The 21,414-nt window shown below is 35.1% G+C and overlaps 1 protein-coding gene across 5 annotated transcripts in view; it reads left to right on the forward strand.

Moving 5' to 3' along the window:
- Nucleotides 1–21,414, forward strand: part of SLIT2 (slit guidance ligand 2) — a 382,964-nt gene that overhangs the window by 276,893 nt on the left and 84,657 nt on the right. For 4 of the 5 annotated variants that reach the window (XM_067735623.1, XM_067735625.1, XM_067735626.1 and 1 more), the window contains 7 exons: nt 2,563–2,634; nt 3,134–3,205; nt 10,989–11,060; nt 14,854–14,997; nt 15,110–15,273; nt 16,241–16,264; nt 19,785–19,935. In XM_067735623.1, coding sequence (XP_067591724.1) covers nt 2,563–2,634; nt 3,134–3,205; nt 10,989–11,060; nt 14,854–14,997; nt 15,110–15,273; nt 16,241–16,264; nt 19,785–19,935 — 699 coding nt within the window. The remainder of the gene's footprint in view (nt 1–2,562; nt 2,635–3,133; nt 3,206–10,988; nt 11,061–14,853; nt 14,998–15,109; nt 15,274–16,240; nt 16,265–19,784; nt 19,936–21,414) is intronic. The other variant, XM_067735624.1, reaches the window with a different exon arrangement.

A 21,414-nucleotide genomic window follows, 5' to 3' on the forward strand; every position in this document is an offset into this window, starting at 1 on the left:
TGTGTCTCTAAACCATCAATTCATAATGTTCTAATCAATAATGTAACAGTGAAATGATTAAAATAACCTTTGCTATACTTAGAGCTTTTGAAAAAAGTAACCCTTTCTTAAGACCTAGATAAATAATCCATATGAAGGAAATTCATATTTGCTTCATGAGATTTATTTCTTGTCTTCTAGGGTAAATCTGCCCCTTAGGGGCCAACAATCCGGTGGAGGAAGGATATGTGAAAAATAAATAGAATGAAGTCAGATAAGAGCAGAGGAGTTTAGAAGAAAATGCCCTTGAGCACAGAGAAATATACAATTAACCATACCTAAGAAAGTAAAGGAAAGCTTCAAAAGGAGGCTGTGCTCTAGTCATCTTAAAATAACTAAACAATATTATTAATATTGATGTGAAATTATTAACTTCAATGGCTAACAATAAGGAATGATTAAGGAAATATGGCACATTTTGACAGTTGAATTGTCATGAAAACATTAAAAATAATGTCTTCCAAAAATTTTAATGATATAGGAAAACATGGATGATATGATGTTGAGTGTAAAGGAGTCAAGTCAAAATTCTCTGTACAGTAAGATTTTAATTATATAAAGTAAATATGCGTGCAGAAAAACTAAAGTAAGATTCACGGATCTGAGTACTGTAATATGAGTGATTTTAATTTGCTTCCTTAACATATTTCGTAAATAGCTTAAGTTTAAGTTTTTCTTTAATGTGAACAAAATAACTTCCGCTTTCTGGACTAATTTTGCAAGTTACAGAAAAGATTTTACCTTTTTGTGAGAGAGCAAGGTACAGAAACTTGGGGAATAACTCAATTTGGAGGACTAGAAAATGAAGCCATAAATAGAAAGAGAAAAGCAGAGCGAGAATCAGGAACATATAGAGTCACATCCAAGGGAGGAAGGATTGTTCACAATATCATATGCTACAGTGAGTTCAAGAGCAGTGAAGACTGGGGAAACCCATTACCTTTAGAGACAAGGAGGTCAGAGGGTGAACACTGAGACTGTTGAAGAAAACATGATATTGTAATATAAGGCCTTTGAATCAGAAAAGACCGTAATTTAAGCAATTTGACTTTACCTCCTAGTGATATTTTATTTATGTTGATCTGATGTCCATTAAATGCTTGTAATACATATAATGTCAAAGTATTACCAACATTCAATAAAAATGAATCACTGTATATGACACATATATAGCCTATATATGGCCTCTCTCTGTATATAATATTTATACATAAATATACCAATATAAATGTATATACATATATGTGTATTTTTTATATATATTTTTTTAATTTGGGCAAGAAAATGGAGCTCATGCCAGGTATTTCAACAGAGGGATTTAATATGACAAATGAGTTAAACAGCTCTAGAAAGTGACACAGATTAGAAAGCTGCTTCCACCCCCAGGGCTACAGAGAACTAAGAAGTTGATGATATACAAAGTTAGGATCTGGCCCTTAGCAGGAGCTAAAATTAAGGAAGAGATGAGACCACTGCTGAGGACATATCCTGAGGCAGAAAAGGGGAGAATACCCTGGCTTCTCCCTTCGTCCCACCTTGGGTCTCCCACCAGTGCCTCTCACTGATGAAGTCTCACAAAAGCCAGTTAGCAACTGAGCCTGGACTAAATGGTTCACAGGAGTCAGCTCTCTGGGATACAGAGCAGAAGCGAGGAGAAGGGATGGGAAATGTGTATTAGCATATTTATATGGGTAGAAATGAGGCTGAGAGACAACATTTTTTGATGGACTAAAATATTTACCAAAACACCCTGTGAAATATACTGTTTTGTGTCTTTCATAACTAGATGGGTAAAATCTTGTCTTCCTTTGATAGCAGAACCATGGAATAGATAATGTTAGAGGGTTATTTTCACCTCTCAGATTTTAGTGCATCATAAAAACACGGCAGTTGTGTTTAAATGCACTTTGCTGCAGTGGTTTTCACATGAAATATTCACATAATGGATTGACAGAGTCCAGACAGTTTTACTGAAAATATCTGTAGCACTTATAAATTTAGAATATAGGATTTTTGCCTCAGAAGAAGCTTCAAAATTAATTTTCTGCATATAACAATTCTTTCAAGCTATAATATGCTTTCTGTAGAGGAAATGGTTTATAAAATTTAGTATTCAACCATAATGTCTTTTGTGGAAGAGTTATAGTTATCTGTAAAACATGTTCTACATCTTTTCAATGTTACAACGTATTTCTTCCTGATATTGAAGTTAGCAAAACGTATTCCCAACTTAGCTTCTTACAGGTGTTCTTTCTTTTATACAAACTCCAGACTTAAATATTAATGAACTTGTAATGCTTAAAAAATCAGAATATTTTTATTGTTTTTAGAGTTGCTTTGTTTTTATTCCCAATCTTGTACCACATTTAGGGCAGAGCACAATTAATTTTAGTAGTCTTTTTGGAGAAAAAAAAGAAAATATCACTTATAAAGCATATCACCTTTGCTTCTTGACATGGCTTGAATTAAACACATCTGGGAGCTCACATTTCTGTTTAAAACTTAATTTTTTTTTCATTGCAGACGTTTGGAACAGAACTCAATCAAGGTCATTCCTCCTGGAGCTTTCTCACCATATAAAAAGCTTAGAAGAATGTGAGTGAATAATATTCTGAAATCAGTGTAATTTTTAAAAATTATACAAGTCATGACCATGCGAAGACATCCATTTAAGTATGAATAAGTACTCGACAGATTAAATATTAAATGATGTGACTATCTGTTGCTAGTTCTATAATATTGTAATGTTAAAAGCTAAACTATTAATTTTTAAAGTTCTCTGTAATTTAGCATATTAATTCACACTAGTGTGAATGTACGTGGTCAATATATTATGCAATCAAATTCTTAAATATTCTATTTTCAAAAATAACACATGCCATCTTTAATAATAATTTAGGAAAATAGCCAATAATTGATTTAAAAGTGTGATTTTTTTTTTTAAATGTAGGATGCTTCAGATGTTTCATGTTGCAAATTTTATATATGTATTGATAGGTGCAAAACTGACATGCAAAGGCAATAAATAGCTTTCTCCTGCAGTAAATCTCACTGATATTCTATTTAGTTTAACCTAACCTATTTTTAATCTTAGCGACCTGAGCAATAATCAGATCTCTGAGCTAGCACCAGATGCTTTCCAAGGACTACGCTCTCTGAATTCACTGTAAGTATTGACCACATCACTGAAGGAAAGCAGCATGCACAAGGAATAGTAGCTCTAGTTTTAAATTTGGATTTAAGGGATATACTCTTTCAGTTTTTTATTATGAATTATTAATAATAATTAGTATGAATCTTTAGTGAATTTCATCATTTTTATGGAGAACTGCTACCTGCCACTAAAATTAGCCAATTTTTAGGGGTATATATTTTAAGGTTTGACAGTTCTGCTGTTTAGAGAGCAAGAGTATGAGCCCCTTTCTTGACAATGTTTTCTTTCTGAAGTAAAGGGAAAATGTTTATTTTGGAGTGCTCTGGTCAGTGTTGTGTTGATAATCCTTAAGCCCATAGCCGCTGTCTCTGGGGACAATTACAGTCCCCTTTAGAATGATGTTGGGCGAAGTCTTGCAGAGAACAGTGGAAGACGACCATTGAGAGGGCCCCCCAACCCCTGCTTCATCACCTAAAGACTTCCCTGACAGACCAGCTTTAATCTCTCAAAGAGCAAAGATAAGAAGGTATGAGAGCTTTTTAATGTCAAAAGGACTTCCAGGGAGATAGCTATGTAAATTAAAGTGGTTCTGAAGTGAATTTATAAAGGCCATTATTCCTTCAAACTTGTACAAAATCTTCAGAAGTCCACCGAGTAGAGTTAGCTTTTATTTCAAATTTTAATTTTAAAGTTTGGAAATGAAATCTGGTATTTTTTTAAGGGGTGATGCTTAGAGAAGGGTTCTTATTGTTGTAAATTACTGCAGGGCACTTAGAAACTTCAGAAGTCAATGGTAGCCAGTGAGAATTTCAGGATACACATGTGTGATACTCAGATAAACACCTTTGGTTTATATAACAGTTTACAGTCATACCAAGGGGAGGAGATGGACCAGCTCTTTTGGGCACATGGATGTTCAAGTTGCTCTGCTGGTCTGCGCAGAAAACTGCAGTTTTCTTTGAAGAAAAAAATGGAAAACTATCACTTCACCTGCAGTGTCTGCCTAGGTTCATTTCTGTTTGGTTTTTGTTTTGGATTTTTATTTTAATAGATGAAGTCCAAGACCAGGGAAACAACTATTGGCAGAAAGTGTAAAGTACAGTCATGCACTGTTCTCAGGGTGGGCTGTCAGATTCTAAAATCGCAAAGCGCAATGCAAAACTCTATTACATCACCCAAATTGTCCGTAAAGTACATACCATCCTGGACAGTAATACTATCCAAAGTAAACAGAGCCAACCTCCCAGCCATACAAAAGGACAGAACAAAAGTCAAGTCAGTGTACAAAGTCTTGGTCCTTCAAGTATCTGTGCCTCAAAGATAACCATTAAATGTCAAAAAAAGAGAGAAGTGGATGGAGAATTCTGATTTATATCTGCTTGCTTGCAGAGTTTACTGTTAAGTTCTACTGCCTTAATGATGTTGACACTTGTGGTTGTGAGAATTAAATGGTAAAAAGAAATAATAAGTTAAATAAAAGAGTAATCATTTTAATTTTGTTAATCATTCATCACAGTAAATTACATTATATTTATTAAATATATATTTATTATAATTAATGATTATAACTTATGTACTAATCTACATATATAATAAACTAACGGCAAATTGGAAAAGAAATGACAACACATGTAAAAGAACTTGTTTGCTGAATTGGGATCTTAGTCTTCAAGATCATAGCTCTCATGTACATAGTTGTTTTGGAAAGCTATAGAAAAGCATTATCTTTCCTTGTAGAACTGCATTTCAGTCAGGACGCTAAGTCACTGAGGAATTTCTAGTTCAAATCATAGCAGTACATGGAAAAGTAGGAACCTTTTTCCAGAAGTGGAATACCCACATAATGCCTTATAATATTATAAAACAGAAAAGGTAGGAGAAAATCAAATAGCTGTGATATCACAGAGAAAGTCCATATATTATAACTAATATCATTTTCCTCTTTGTGTTCATGTTCTGAATTGGCCTTCCAAAGATTAAATTATTTACCCCCTCCATAAAATATATAACTACCCGGATTTGCAATCACCTTTTTCTTCATTTAAACACAATGATAAATTCAACAGAAATGTATTTGGGCCCCTCTTGTGTACTAGTCCCCACGTGAGTGAACGAAACACCAAAATCCCTCCCTCATGGAGGTGACCAATGATAAAATAAACTATGGACAGAAAATATAGTATATCTGATGATACAGGTGCTATGAAGGAAAACTAAGAAAGGAAAGGGGATAAGGAATGCTAGAGGAGGGGAGAGCTAAAATTTTAAATAGAACAATTAACAAAGGCCCCCCAGTAAAGTGATATTGGGCAAAGATCTGAAGATTGGGATTGTAGGAGTGAGCTCTGCAGAGATATGGAGAAAGAGCATTCAAGACAGAGGGAACAGGGCTTCCCTGGTGAAGCAGTGGTTGAGAATCCGCCTGCCAATGCAGGGGACCCGGGTTCGAGCCCTGGTACGGGAAGATCCCACATGCCGTGGAGCAACTAAGCCTGTGCACCACAACTGCTGAGCCTGTGCTCTAGGGCCCGCGAGCCACAACTGCTGAGCCCACATGCCACAACTACTGAAGCCCGTGCGCCTAGAGCCTGTGCTCTGCAACAAGAGAAGCCACTGCAATGAGAAGCCCGTGCACCGCGACGAAGAGTAGCCCCAGCTCGCCACAGCTAGAGAAAGCCCCTCATGCAGCAACGAAGACCCAACGCAGCCATAAATAAATAAATAAATAAAATAAAATAAAATACTTAAAAAAACAGAGGGAACAGCTAAATACTGAGGCTCTGAGGTAGGAGTGTGCGGAGTGTTTCAAGACAGAGCAAGAAAAAGTCAGTATGACTTGAGGGGAGCAGATGCTTGAAATTAAAATAATGAAAAGGTTGCAGTTGTTGGTAATGGCAAGGTCTCGGGTACAGCCACGAGGATAGAGGGATAAATATGGTGAAAGACAGGTTGCTGGAAAAGAGTCATGTTGGAGACTGAAATAGTGAGCCAGGAGTTTAAGTCTTCCAGAAAGGGGTGAAGTGACTTAGGTGTATGTAGATTAACTGCAAGAGGGATGCAAATAGGCCACATTTCTTTCTTTAAATGAGGTGTTTACTTGTACAAGTTGCTTTTATATGTCTTACTGCAGCTGTACTCAATTATATAGCCAGCTTAATTTAATCACTACATTTGCTAAAGAAGCGAAATATTTAAAGGTGGTATGTTGCCAAATACCTCTAATGCATTTTATTTAATAAATTGATATTTTATTCAATTACCAAAATAGTATATGTTAGAGAAAACTGGATTTCATCTATTGAGTGTTTTTTAAGGTCCCTCCTATTAAATTCATTAACATTTATTTATTTTTATTAACATTTATTTTGTTACATATTATTATATATCACTATTATATATATTATATACTACTATTATATATTAACATATTTTATTATATAACAGTGTATTACGTATTATTAACAAAATATCATTCAAAATACATGCATCTATGAAATCATTTTATCCTCAGGGCTTTTTATTACTTTCACTGTGACATCAACAAAATTTCTATAATATTTAATAATCATTTCTTAAGAACTTGGCGTACAAGTACATTTAGCATTGCCTCTAAACATTTTTTATTTTTCATTTACTGGTTGGATTTATATTATATTATAATTATATATATTTATATTAACAAAATAACTTTATATTAAGTGTTATAGCAGTGCAGCATAGTGGCTAAGCATATCTCCTTTAGAATGCTGGATGGCTTGTATTCGAATACTGGCTCTAACTCACTGGTACACAGAGCTAGTTACTAATTTCGCTGTTCTTCAGTTATCTCATCTCTAAGATGGGGATGAGATTATTCCTCTCCTGGCTTTGTTAAAAACACAGAGTAAACTTTCAAGAGATATTACAATAAGACCATGGCAAATTCTTCTCCTGATTCTTATCAATGTGTATGATTTTGGATTTTAATTATCCCAGGGAATTTTTATGCCCAAGATCCTCAGAATATGATTTTCCCCTCTTCTTACTTTTTCACTAACCTTTTACAAACTATTGTAGTTCACTAATTCTTATTTCCTCTCTTCACTAACCAGCTCACAAATTCCACAGTGGTCTATAGTCTAAGGCTTGATTGCTGTATTTGCATTTCCTACAGGCTTTTCTTGGACTGATGTTAACTGTCCAGCACAGTACCTTGCATTTACCACTGGTTTTCATTGAAAATGTAGCGACCTCTGCTTTCTCTTTACTGTACTCTCTTTAAATTTGCTTAGTGTTTTAATTCTCAAGTACACGTGGTTTTTCATTTATAAGTAAGTATAGCTCTTTAACATTTATTTGGATAGTAAGTCTGCTCATTGCACCTTTTTCATGATAGCCAACATGTAGGTTTCTATTTTGGACATTTTTTCGCTTTAGTAGGAGTTCTGTCTTCTGCTTTCAACAAGGGCAGGAGAAGTCAAAGACTGGCCAGCAGTGGTTGCTGTGTCTTACTGTCCCAGTATTGGAACACCAGAGTGAAACTCGGTTTAGTATTCTTAGCCTTCCTTCTTGTAGCAGGTACAAAAGCTGCCATAAGATTTCCCTGTTGTTTCAAACGACTATAAAAAATTCTCTATCAGCATAACTGTACTGTATATAGAATGGCAAATATAAGCCATGTATAAGAAAACTGTAGAAAAGCTACCCAATTTGTCATTCTTGGTATTTGGAAATTGTACGTATTACTCATGTATTTATTTTCTTTTCACCTGAATTATTTTTATCTTGATTTTTAAAAATTTTCCTTCCCTCTTATGAGTGTAGCAAGATTCTCACTGGCCCTCTTGCAGTTTGTATCTTTATGTGATGATACTCCTTTCCCTCATTTTTATAGACTTTGGCCCTATTTTCTTGGCTGCCATCCAATTGTTCTGTCCTGGTCTTTGGACTTTTGATATTTTTAAATCCCTTTTTCCTTCCTACCATTTCGATCTCACTGTGTGTAAAAAAACTATTCAGCCCTAGTATTGCTATACCGTTTTGTAGAGAAATCTCATCCCCATCATATCAAGTATTTATTATAATATTTTTATGATATTCCATATACCCAATTATACCTACACTTACAGATTTCCTACATCCTTTTGTGATTTTCGTCTTTTTCTCCCCTGTACCCAAATTGTCTCATTCATAGTAAACATCTATTTTCTTATCATGATCTTAAAGAAAACAGAATGATTTGTTGGAAAAGAAAATGTTCACCGTGTAAGTATGTCACACTGTCTAGCTAGTCCTCCTTTTGTGCTATTTGAACCAACCTTTGAAACAAAAGACCCAAGTGAACAACCTACTAAATTACTCACGCTTTGATTCTAATGTGGGTTCCCCACAGTTCTTACACATCCTGTTTCCTTTTTAGATCTCGATGGGTTCAAAATGTGAAACTCCTTCAATATTCAAAATAGCCCTTTTGGGTGTCTCTTCGAAGCCATACCTTTTATTCATCTCAGTTGTATCAGCGGCTGGCACACGGGCCAATGGTGAACATTGAACAAGTAACAGCTGGATTCAGTTTAATTGGGCACGAAGCCTAGAACCTGGCAAAGTTCCTGGCACATAATGAGTGTACGATACCTATTGCTGAGTGCATTACTTGAATGATATTCCGTTGAATATCCCGAATTGGTGCCACCTTGATCTGATCATTTGTTCCCTAAAGCCCTCTGTTCTCTTATTCTTGACCTTAAGATATATATTATTATTGCTCTACCCTTTCTTAACGCCCTTACCTCCTTGAGCCCGACAATGTAGAATTCTCTCTTTTGTTCTTGTATTTTTAAAATCGTTTCTTCTCTAATTGTGTTAAGTTTTTTAAAAAAATCTATATTCTACACAAATGAATTTTTATGTTATACTGTATAACTATACCACTGGAATCTATACAAATGAAATGTCACATTGTACAGCATAGCACCCAGCTTTATTTGTTCCCTTAAGAATTTTCTTCATATTTTGTAATATATCCCACCTCTCACTGACATCTTAAAAGGCAACAGCTTTTTCCTCACTCTGATTCATCTCTCTTGCATTATTTTCCTCCTTTCCAAACAGAAATCATGTACAGCTGCCAAACATATTAATTATTTTGATTCTCATTTTGGCTTTTTCCTCCACATTTTTGTTTTACATCTTTATTGGAGTATAATTGCTTTACAATGGTGTGTTAGTTTCTGCTTTATAACAAAGTGAATCAGTTATACATATACATATGTTCCCATATCTCTTCCCTCTTGCGTCTCCCTCCCTCCCACCCTCCTCCACATTTTATGACATCATTTATTTCTCTTCCAAAAGAATACTTCTGACTTTTTAAAGTAATTTATGCCCATCCTAGAGAATATTTTAAAAATAAAGACAGTATATATAGATTCAAATTCAAATGACCTCTGGACAGTAAGTCACTTACCATCTAGAGATTTTCCACTTTTTTTTCTATGTATATATGTATATATTCTTCTAAACAAAGTTAAAATTATACTATAATATATTCTTTTGTATTATGCTCTTTTAAACTTAGTGTTGTATCATGAATACTTTCATTTCACTAAATATTCTTCAGAACATGATTTTTATCAATGTGAAATATATATTTAGCCAATCCCCTTCTTTGGAACTTGGATACACTTTATTTGTATTTAATTTTTCACTGTTATAAATTATTCCATGAACAACATTTGACAGATAAAATATTGTGTTTATCTCCGATTTTTTTCTTAAACTCTTGAGAGAAACTAAGTTAAAATTTATATAAACATCTTTATGACTCTTGATACATGTTGTCAAATTTTTCCTCTAAAAATATAATTTTCGTCTTTTCCTACACATAATTGTGGTCCTCCGCTTTTGAGGCCTGAGAATAGAGGGGCATCATTGCAGATCTGTGGTCAATAGCCAGCATGATGAGTCAATCATTTTCATTTATTTGCTGTTGAAATCCCCTCATTTCACCCTTTCTGTGAATACATTAATTTATTCCTTAATTTGTTCCTGTGCTAATTTATTACTCATTTTACTCTTCAAACAATATTCACTCATCAATCCAATGTTAGAACATCACTGTGTGTCAAAACCTAGGCACCAGGTATGCTGAAGTAATTAAGTCATGGTCCCTGCACTTTGTGGCTACACTTAGTGGCTAATCAGAGGTAGGGACATGACAATACATTCCTATTCATATTTCTTTGGGGAACATACATTTTAAAAATTCTCCTGTATCAATATTAATGATCACTGTCTTCACAAATCTTACATTTCTTATGCATATACATTATATGTTTAAAACGAAAATTTTACACTTGTGGATTCCTTTCACTGTTTTCTATTATGATAATCCTAAACCTCATCCCTTTAAAGAACAGTAGGTTCCACATTTGCTATTCTCCTTTGTTATATACTGTGTGCTCTCATTACATTTGAACTGTGTGTGTGTGCGTGTGTGTGTGTGTGTGTGTGTGTGTGTGTGTGTGTAGAAACACATGACAATTTAACAGTGGATATTTCTATGAAAGGGGAATAAAATTATAAATTATGTTAATTTTTTTGTTTTTCTATGTTTTCCAAACTTTCTACCATAAGCTACGTCTAATCTATAATCAGGGAAAAAACATTGGCAAATTGAAGTTTGTTTACTCAACTATGGCTTTTATGACGTATGGAGCTTACTAACCTCCTATATGCCTGAATACATATGTTTGGCTGAATTTGTTTTGCTGGTTGATGTCTAATTTTTTTGTTTGTTCAAATCATGTTTTTCCAGTGTCCTCTATGGAAATAAAATCACAGAACTCCCAAAAAGTTTATTTGAAGGACTGTTTTCCTTACAGCTACTGTAAGTATTTGATTGTTTCTGATCTGTTGAACCCAAATATATATTTTAACCAGTGTACCATCTCGTATTTCATGGAGGCTTCAGAAAAATTTGACCCAAAATGACATAGCTTAATGAAATGGAAAAGATTAGTCTAGTGGAGCTAACATTGATGATGGTTATTTATTTGAAGACACAACACTTTGAAATTGTTCCCAAACCTTTCTTTCCACATTGTCATAAATGTGGGCATCCTGGCTGTTCTGTCATTTATAGTTTGTGGAATCCTTGCCCTTTATGAAATTTCTCTGGTTTGATTTACCAATAATTGGAAAGGAGAAAGACCTGGTAATATGTTTATCCACCTTTGTCCAAAGAATCTGCAACAGTGACAATACTAGAATAACATCCCCCAACACAAAGATGGTGTTTAGTAGCCTAGGACAGAGTGGTAACACTCAAACTAATCTTTAGTGAGAGAATTATCTGTCAATTTCCTGGATTTTGTCTTTAAAGACCACTCTGCTTAGAGAATAGCTACAACTTATTTGTCTCGAAAGAAGTATTTATGATACATATTTATAAGAATAAGACTTGACCCCAGGTGTCTTAATTAATGCTCATATGAAAATGAGATTGAAAAAATACGATAATACTAAGATTGTTAGTTTTGGACCATCAAAGTCTATTCAAATCACCAAACACTTATAGGGTATCTCATTTGGGGTACACACTGACCTAGCTACTGTGGATAGAAAGATGAGTATGATATAATTTTTTCTCTCAACTAGCCCACAGTCAGTCTACTTTAAAATTCTTAAGTTTAGAATGCTATTTTCTCTTTTGGATGTGTGTATTTGTTGGAGTTGGGGTTTGAACCACTTACTTGGTAAAAATTTATTCCTGGTCTCACAAACAGCCCAAAGGTTGATTTTTTTCCTTACTTGATAAATGTATGTTTATAATTACATCCTATTATCCACATTTTAAACCTTTCATTATTATGCAGAAACATATTTTATATCACAACACAGTTCATACATATACACATATGTGTGTCATATACATATACACATATGTACACATATACATGTGTACACATATACACACATGTGTCTGTTCATACAGACACACAAATGAAGCAAATCATTAACAAAACTGTTTAACCTCACTATGTATAGTACTGTCAATTCTGTTCCGTTCTCTCTCTCTTCTTAATGCTACATAACTCAATAAATTGATTTTACAACAGACCAATCCGTCATGATAAATACTGACCTTTGTCACCTAGTGACTTTATTTGGGCATCAAATTATTTTTTAACCCTTCATTTGCAGTGAAGTTAGCAAATATTGTTTCTGATCTTGAATAGGATGACTCTATACACATTATAGGTATAGCTAGGTACTATAGCCAAGTGTTGCCTATTTGTTATTTACTTTTGTGTCATTCTTTCACATCTTCTTAGCATTATTCTCCTCACCATTCACTTACATTCTCTTGCTACCACTGTCCTGCCTGGTACCAACACTAAAAATGGCACCTTTTTCTTTCCACACACACTTATTGGTAGTTGTTGTAACAAGTGGGTTGATAAACACTGGGAATCTGTATGTAGATAAACCTTACTAAAAAAGCCAGCTTTCTCCCTCTGCCCTAAGTTCTATCTCTAGACCAAGCCTGCCAGAGCTAATGTGGCACAATAGACTCTTTATGGTTAGTTGAGAATTTGGTTAGGTTAAACATCTTAGATCTGCTTGAACAGATGAGATATTGAGGAGAAGAAGTAGGTAAATGGAAGGAACAAAAGAAAGTAGTGTTCAGTACTGTCCCCCTAATTTCTGGACCACCTGAATGTAAACTAAGTCCAAAGTGCTCAGAACGGCACTTTCGTTAGTTGTGTCTTCCAGGCTCCGCATTTTTCCTTGTCCTTAGCATTGTGCTTTCCAGCTCCTTTCTTAGCTCACTAGTTAGGGAACATGGCCAGTGGGCCGTGTGTTGTGGCCCCAAGTGGGGAGGTATAGGATTAATCAGTCCACACCTCAAACCATGCCTCTAAGCTCTTAAGAAAGTATTATATAGATCACAGAGAAAACCAAAACTGCAGTTTCTGAAGGAAGATAAAAAAAGAGTACAGCAGGGAGAACCACCACTAGAAAGTCCTAGCTTTGCATGTGCAGGGAATTGAGGTCTTAAAAAGGCAAGTAAAACTGGAATACCCTGAATTACAGAGATTCTGGTGGGCAAATGGGAAAACAGTTTTCAGTGTGTTAGATAAGAAAGCATCATACCCAAACCACATAGCACATATTTTTTGAGCTACTAAATTTTGTTAAAGTCCGAAGTATCAAAGCTCTGAACTGAATGGTGACAGAGAAAAAGAAGTATCAAAGAAAATTCTCTGCCCCTGGAGGGCTAAACTGTCTTTGGGCAAACATGAGGGCCTCTATAAAATAGTTGACAAGACTAGGTAGCACTGACTGACTTCCTAGAGGAAGGAATACATTAGTTGGGTGGCAGTTGTATTCTGGAAAAGTCTTGTTCTGGAGAAGGTGGACCTTCTGTGAGACCTTGATAGGCCAGAAGGTTGAGGCAGGTGGAGAGTCGGGCAGACACAGGGACATATAACCTACAAGAATGATGTTTGCCCAAGTGTGATCTGTAAACCACAGTTCCACAGAATATTGATGCAGAATACCACTGGTATGCATGAGAAAAAACAAGTTTGTGGGATATTATGTTAAACCAAGTGAAATGGATATGTATAATGCAGAATGAGGGTCTTCGTGTGATAATGCCACTCTCCAAGAGGGTTATAAAGTAGTCGTTCAACAACAAATATTTATTGAGCACCTAGCACATGCCAGGCATGTGGGAAACAACAGAGAACAAAATAGACTAATATCCCTGTTGTCTGGACCTTATACCCTTGGGAGAGGGTTCATGCAGATGGCAGTCAGCAAGAACATAATAAATAAGCAAATCACACGTAACAGAAAGAAATGTGTATTTAAGAAAATAGAAAAAGTAGATTAAAGTAAAGGAATTGAGATGCTAAGGATAGGGGAGGGGCAAAGACAGGCTGATGGTATTGGAGGGAGTGGCGGGGGGAGGCTGAATGGAAAAGGTGACATTGCAGCTGACTCGAAGAAGCAACATAGTTAACCAGGCAGACATGTGGGAGAAGAGCCTTCCAAGAAGAGAAGAGAGTCTGGCAAGGAGACCTGTGTGGCTGGAGCTGAAACAGCCAGGAATAGAAAACTTGGAGGTTGTAAAGTTCAAAAAAGGAACCAAAGACCCCATTGGGCATTATGGGCTATTGTCAAGTCTTAGGTTTTATTCAGAGCAAACTGGGAGTTGTTGCATGGTTTTGAGAGAGGAGTGATGTATTCTGGTCTATGTTTAGAAGTCTCACTCTGGCTACCGTTTTGAGAATGGACTGAACTTCTTTTTCACAGAGCAGCTCCAGGGACTAATGTTTTATAAGAACTTTATGGTGCCCTTGACAGGAGAAACTGGCTCTCACCCACCTTTGTCTATTGCTGTCCTTCTACACATTCCAGAGAATATATTTAATAATTTTTGTTGAATAAATGTATAAGTACCACTCGATTTAGTCAATCCAATCATTAGACATGACCCATGCTTTATCTGCCATGACCCCAAATCTTCAGCCTGTGATACCTCAATGATTACTTAATGTTAAGGGTAAAAGAAATGGATTTCTTGATTGGGTTTTCTCAAGAACAACAGAGTCTTGAAGATGGGTTAATGAGATACTACACTTTAATCCTACGACTATTTAATCAAACAGATTATTGAATGCCAACAAGATAAACTGCCTTCGGGTAGATGCTTTTCAGGATCTGCACAACCTGAACCTCCTCTCCTTATATGACAACAAGCTTCAGACCATCGCCAAGGGGACCTTTTCACCTCTCCGTGCCATTCAAACCATGTATGTATATAGGATTTGGATCAAACGTGATGACCATTGTATTCACTCTGAATTGGAGAGTTGAGTTCATTGCAAGTCATGTGTAAAAGTGTTCTGTATGTGTTTCTGAAAGGCATTTGGCCCAGAACCCCTTTATTTGTGACTGCCATCTCAAGTGGCTGGCGGATTATCTTCATACCAACCCAATCGAGACCAGTGGTGCCCGCTGCACCAGCCCCCGGCGTCTGGCAAATAAAAGAATCGGACAGATCAAAAGCAAGAAATTCCGTTGTTCAGGTAAGTTCTTACTCTGTGTAACATTTCCGCAGCGTTACCCAAAACAGTAGTGAGATGTACAGACAGCTGGCCTTGAGCTGAATTACCAAACATTGCAGAATCGTATTTCTTTTTCTTCTGCCCATGAAGGAAAAGAACTGTAGTCACAATTCATGTAGCACTCCTACATGTAACCTTTTTAACACAATATCCAGCAGAAGAAATAAAGAAAAAAAGACGCCTGGATACTTCATACTATAATCCCAGGGTTTGAATTTAACAGGGGCCTTTTATCTAACTCAGTGCCTTTAAAAGGCTGTAAGTCTCAAGTTTGTTGTATTGTTTTTCACTGAGCAAGAGTAAAGTAATTAATCATGTTTCCATTTCTTTAAGAAAGTGAACTGAGATTTGGTTACTTGATTTGCTCAGGCTCAGAAGTAGGGGGAAAAAAAAGCTCTGGATTCCTTGCTTCTCACACTGAATGCTGTTTTCTTGTTTTGCATTCTCACATTTTGAATAGGACTGTGAGGGTACATTCTTTTTCCAAAAGGCCATCTTTTAACACTTTGGGAATATTACATTTACTTATAAAAAGTGAAATATAGATGCATTTTATTAATATTAAAGGGAAAACTTACTTCGTTGAAATTTACTGTTTGCTTAGGTATAATCTTTTCTATTTTCTCATAATAAAGTGCATTCTATATGTTTTGGGTAGTATGCTACCTAACTATTCCAGGAGTTATTTCACATTCGGCAGTTAATTTATACTAGGAAGCTAATATCAAAACAAAGCCCTTTATTGTCCATGGTTCCAGATGCATTTCCTACTCACTGTACATGATTATACTTCAGCCACTGCTGTGAATATACATTTTCACTTAATTATCTATAGTAACTTTAGTCCATTCTTAATCTAATATAACTCATATCTCTGCTTGCTGACATTCAGGTGCATCTTCTATTTTTTTTCTCTTTTTTTATTTAGCTAAAGAACAGTATTTCATTCCAGGTAGGTTTTGCTCGGTAGTAGGACTAACTGCAGACACCTTTTCCTCACCTTATAAAATGTAGCTTCTAAAACTTTGATATGCATGCTTTGGAAAATCCAGTGGGTACTCTGTAGCTATATTTCCTTCTGCATAGATCACTTGTAGCTGTTTCCTGAAAACCTGACCTTTGCATGCAGCTTCTGATGTTAAACATATTACTATTAAACTCCCACCTTTTTCTCTCTCTCTCACTTTGGCACATTATCTGAAATTTCTCACAGTAGCTAAAATGTTTCAATCTATGGCTTTCTACTTAAATAATTTTCTCTCCTTATGTTGTATATCTGCCCTTTCAACCTGTTTTTAAAATATAGCATCTTAAGCTGGTTTTAAAGACAGAGACCTTTCTGTTGTCAAAGAACTAGTTCTACATGAAATCAGTCTCAAACACACAGAACTGTGTTTTCCATCATGAGATTTACTTTTTTATAGAGATTTTTTATACTAAAAAAGTATCCCTTACTTTTTGCTTTACTTTGCTTGCTGTTGCTTCACTTTTTATACCAAAGCAGCAACTTCCTGCTGATTTATGTGCAGTTGGACTTTGCTTGTGATTTAAAATTCTTACATCTCTGGAGTCACAGTATAACTCCACGAAAACAATATTGACATCCATCCTGAAAGCATCAGAAGTTCATGGGCACCAAGTGCCTTGGATAACTTGGGCAGATGAATGGAAAGTTTCTTAGAAAAATAATTGAAATGTTTTACCACTGCAGTCTTAACACTATCAAGGCTGATGATTCTAGAACTAGCTCTTTGAAATATGTTTCTTTACTTATTTTTTCCTTGCCTGCCAATTGTGTAAAATGCCTCTTGACTTGTTTGTTTTAAACCATTATATAAAAATACATGTTAGTAGTTCATTGGCTACATTTACAATATCCTGGCTATATTCTAGACTATAATATATCTTAATAGTTATAAATTAAAAAAATATTTATAAGGTGTTAGTATGAAAAAACGTACTTATTTTCTTAAGAAGAACTCTGGGTTTGGTCTCTATTTTAAGGAGATATGCGTTGCTTGCCATTGTTGAATTATAATATGAATAATTGTATGCATTTAACAGATTTTGTTTCATTACACGTTTTGACTTGAATGATCAGTAATATATATATTACACTGGCTGCATAAGAAGTAACATGTTGAAAAGAACAGTTGATTGGCCTTCATTGGCAAGCTTTAAAATTCAGTGTTTTTACCCAATTATTAAGTAGAAAGTCATCTGATAGCTATTACCCAGAAAAAGCCATTTTGAAAAACAGAACCCCTATAGGATAAAACATCAATATTACTTAAATCCCCAAATTAGAGAAGTGAATATAATTATCAAATTATTCAATCTTTCACATTTAAATATGCTTTATCAATAATTTAGAAATTAATATTTCAAACTCACCAAATAAGGAACAAAAGTCAGGTTGTTTTCATAAATTCTGATACAGTTTTGTCCTCTTACTAACAGCAGCCAAAATAGGTTTGGGGAAAAAAAAAAAACCCAAAACTTTTATGTCAGATATCATGGCTTAATCGTCAATTTCTGGTCATTCAATTTACATGGTTTAAACAAATAATTATAGAAGTCAGGACTCAGAAGAATTCTTTGGGCCTCTCCTCCCTTTTTTTTTCCAGATTTTAATTAAAATATGAGCTTGCCTAAAGAGCAACCATAAAATAAGCATTACCATTGCATTGAATGCAGATTATTTTCAATGTAAAATACCTCGTGTATCTGTCACTTAGACTTTGTTCCCTGTATTTCCTTATTTCACTTTTTAAATGAAAGCTTAAACTACAATACAACAGATCCTCAATAAATGCCACAACATTAATTGGCAAATGTAATGAAACTGTTATATTCAGCTTTGCAAACTTCTTCCGAGATCCTGATTCCATTTCAATTAAGTGACATTATTTATAAGTTGGAAAGATCATTATGAAGCATGTAAGCCACAACCTAAGGTTTAATCCAAGTGTTCCGGTGATAGTCCTTGAAGATCTCACGATTAGTTTTTCACTTCATTTTACATGTCTACTTGCCGACCACCATTCTGGATAGCATCTAGAGATTACAGTGAGCACTCAAAGAAAATTTATCTTGTGGAGACTTCATTTTTTTAGAGGAATTGACAAGAACTTAATTTGTGCGGTGCATCTTGTATGCCATTGCTTTTCCTCTACTGCTGTGCTTCAAAAAATGATTATGAAAGTTTACAAAGCATGACGATTCTTGTCACACCAGGCCATTCCCCGATAATTGCCACAGTAAGGGAGGAAGGAAGAGACCTGAGTGAGTTTTATATACGTGTATGTTAATCTTAACTGGGTTTACTGTCTTTCTTTCCTTCTCGGTGATCTTTACTTTTGCAGGAATTCACCATTTTGGCTGTAAGTAAAAGTGTCTGATCTGAAACATGATATCCTCCCTTTTCAATCCTGATGTATCTTCTTTTAGTCTCACTCTTTTGCACCCTTTTTTTTTTTTCCAAGAAGAAACCACAGATCTTTTGAGCCTCTCTGTTGTCCTTGTAGCGCACCTTCAACTTCTTCCTGGATGTTTTTTCCCGAAAGCTGTTGTTTCCATTCTGCAGTTCTGAGGAACGTTGGAGGCACCTTTCAGTATAGCCCCTTCTTTGTGTTTCCAGGGAATCTTCGGTAGTAATACTCTTACTATGGTCATAAACATTCCGCGGGGAGAATGCATGTCATGTAAACAGTATTACGTTTCCAGAACGTCTGTAGCTTTTCTCCTGCTTCCCTTCATCTTTCCTCTTGGTCTTACCTTTGGCCTAGTGGATGGTGTAGTGGTTATGTAGCGAGATTTTCTGTTGTGCTTGATCTAACCATGTGGTTGCCAGGTATGAGTAAAACATGGTTCCGTCAAGCACCATGGAACGTCACGCAGCTTTCTACAGCATGACAAGCTGCTGAGGCTTAAATCAGGATTTACTTGTTTCTTTTTATAAAATCAAAATGAACAAAAGAGGGCTTTTTAAGCATTTCTGAAGATTATGTGAGAGGGAGAGAATAATAAAAGACCATAGAAAATTTAAAAACCTGAGTCCATCTATTTGCCTTGAAAGCCCTAATTGAAAATGATATCTAGGCATATGTTTATTACTGGATACATTTTAAATTCTTGACTCAGAGAAAAAATAAACTTTTTCACGACTAGTAGCCATTGTGTGATTAGCTGTCAAATAGTCTAGAATGGCTCATAACTGGATCAGCAGAAAGTACAGCTGTGAAAAGCTCAACTCTGTTAATGTTTTCCTGTCCTGTGAATCTGGTTACTCTTTTTTCCAGCAAATTCCAAGCCCTTGTTTTAACCCTCTCCTGACATCCATTGACCAAAATTCCCCAAGTTGTCTCCCTGCTGCATAATCTATAGTTATCTTACTTTTTTCTTCCTACAAATAAACAAATATTCTAACCTTCAGACTCAGTATCTTCTTTTCTGGCTTGAATCCTCACTAGGTACAGAAGATTATCGATCAAAATTAAGTGGGGACTGCTTTGCCGATCTGGCTTGCCCTGAAAAGTGCCGCTGTGAAGGGACCACAGTAGATTGCTCCAATCAAAAACTCGCCAAAATCCCAGACCACATTCCCCAGTACACTGCAGAGCTGTAAGTTCATCTCCCAACAAAATCCTATTTGGGAGGGCAGGAATGAAAGCATCAAAGCATTGGGATTTTTGTCTTGCCCTTTCATTCTCAATAATTACATTAATTTTATTTGACACACATTGGCATAACTCTTCTTTGTACAAGTATATGTATTAGAGGTTTTCTTACTTCATCTTTCTGGCCCAAGATACAACTACAGAAGTTAACTCACCTCTCAAAAATTCAGTTAGCACTTAGTAGTGCTAATAATAATACATTCATTTAATATTTATTTCTTGGATATTACTTATGTCCAAACCCATTTCTAAGCACTTAATAGATTTTTAATGTAGTCTTTTCAGCAACCAAATAAAATAGTTTGGAGTCACCATTTTGAATCTGTATTAATTATGAATTCAATCAGAGTCTTTTTTTTATCAGCTGTGCTACTTCACTGACTCACAAGTGGAAGGATTCAATGTTTACCAAGTATGAAGCACAAAGGATGGTTTTTTTCTGAACAATGGATATCATAGCAGGAAAAGCTAAAAAGACAGAGTGTAATCAGATCTATATTTATAACACTAACATAGGGCCTAACACATACGAGGGTCTAAAATATGTTTGAATCATTTATAGATTCTGTGCCCATGTATGTTGGCCTTCACTGACTTTATTTATAAAAGTATGACATTTAATGTTAGTGTTTCTAAAAATCCAAGAAAAACCTAGTGAAACCTCATCATTTTTAGAACATCTTAGCAATGTTTATGTCTAGCACCATCTGGTATTTTTCATTAACTGCTTTGCAAAGTTGGTTGTCTTTTTGTGCATGTATAATTCTCTTGTCTTCAACTAGATTATAGCCCCTTGATGACAGAGATTGTGTTTTATAGTTTATCTCCCACAGTGCCTATACTCATGCCTGTTACTTAATGAATTTTAAGCAATTTGAATAATTAAAAATAATATAATGCTTTCAAAAAGATGGCAGAAACTCACTACCTAGTGGTTTTAATGATGCTTTTTAAAATTTCTGTTAGTTCATGAAGCTATTTCATAGGTCCAGGACTTTAGAAATGCATGGAGACCATGCAGTAAAAGCCATGAACTCTCTATTTACTATCATGTAGGGAGTTACATTTATTTCCAATAATACCACAAACAATAATTCAAATTTTATCTTCCAGCATGATAACACTTTAAATAAGTTTACTTGTCACTCAAGAATTTAGAAATTCATATCTAATTCATCTTTCAGCAAAAGTTGTGTGTGTTTTAAGAAATTAAGATTTTTTTTAATTATACCTTTAAAAATCAGTACTGGGAAGAAAATATTTGTAAAACATATATCTAAATATCGACTAAATATATAAATATCTAAATATATCTAAATATCTAAATATCTGCTCAGGGACTCATATCCAGAATACATGAGGAGCTCTTACAACCCAACAATTAAAATGTACCTTACCCAGTTAAAAAGTGGTCAAATTATTT

Source organism: Pseudorca crassidens, chromosome 4 (assembly GCF_039906515.1).
Source record: "Pseudorca crassidens isolate mPseCra1 chromosome 4, mPseCra1.hap1, whole genome shotgun sequence".
Taxonomy (NCBI): Eukaryota; Metazoa; Chordata; class Mammalia; order Artiodactyla; family Delphinidae; genus Pseudorca; species Pseudorca crassidens.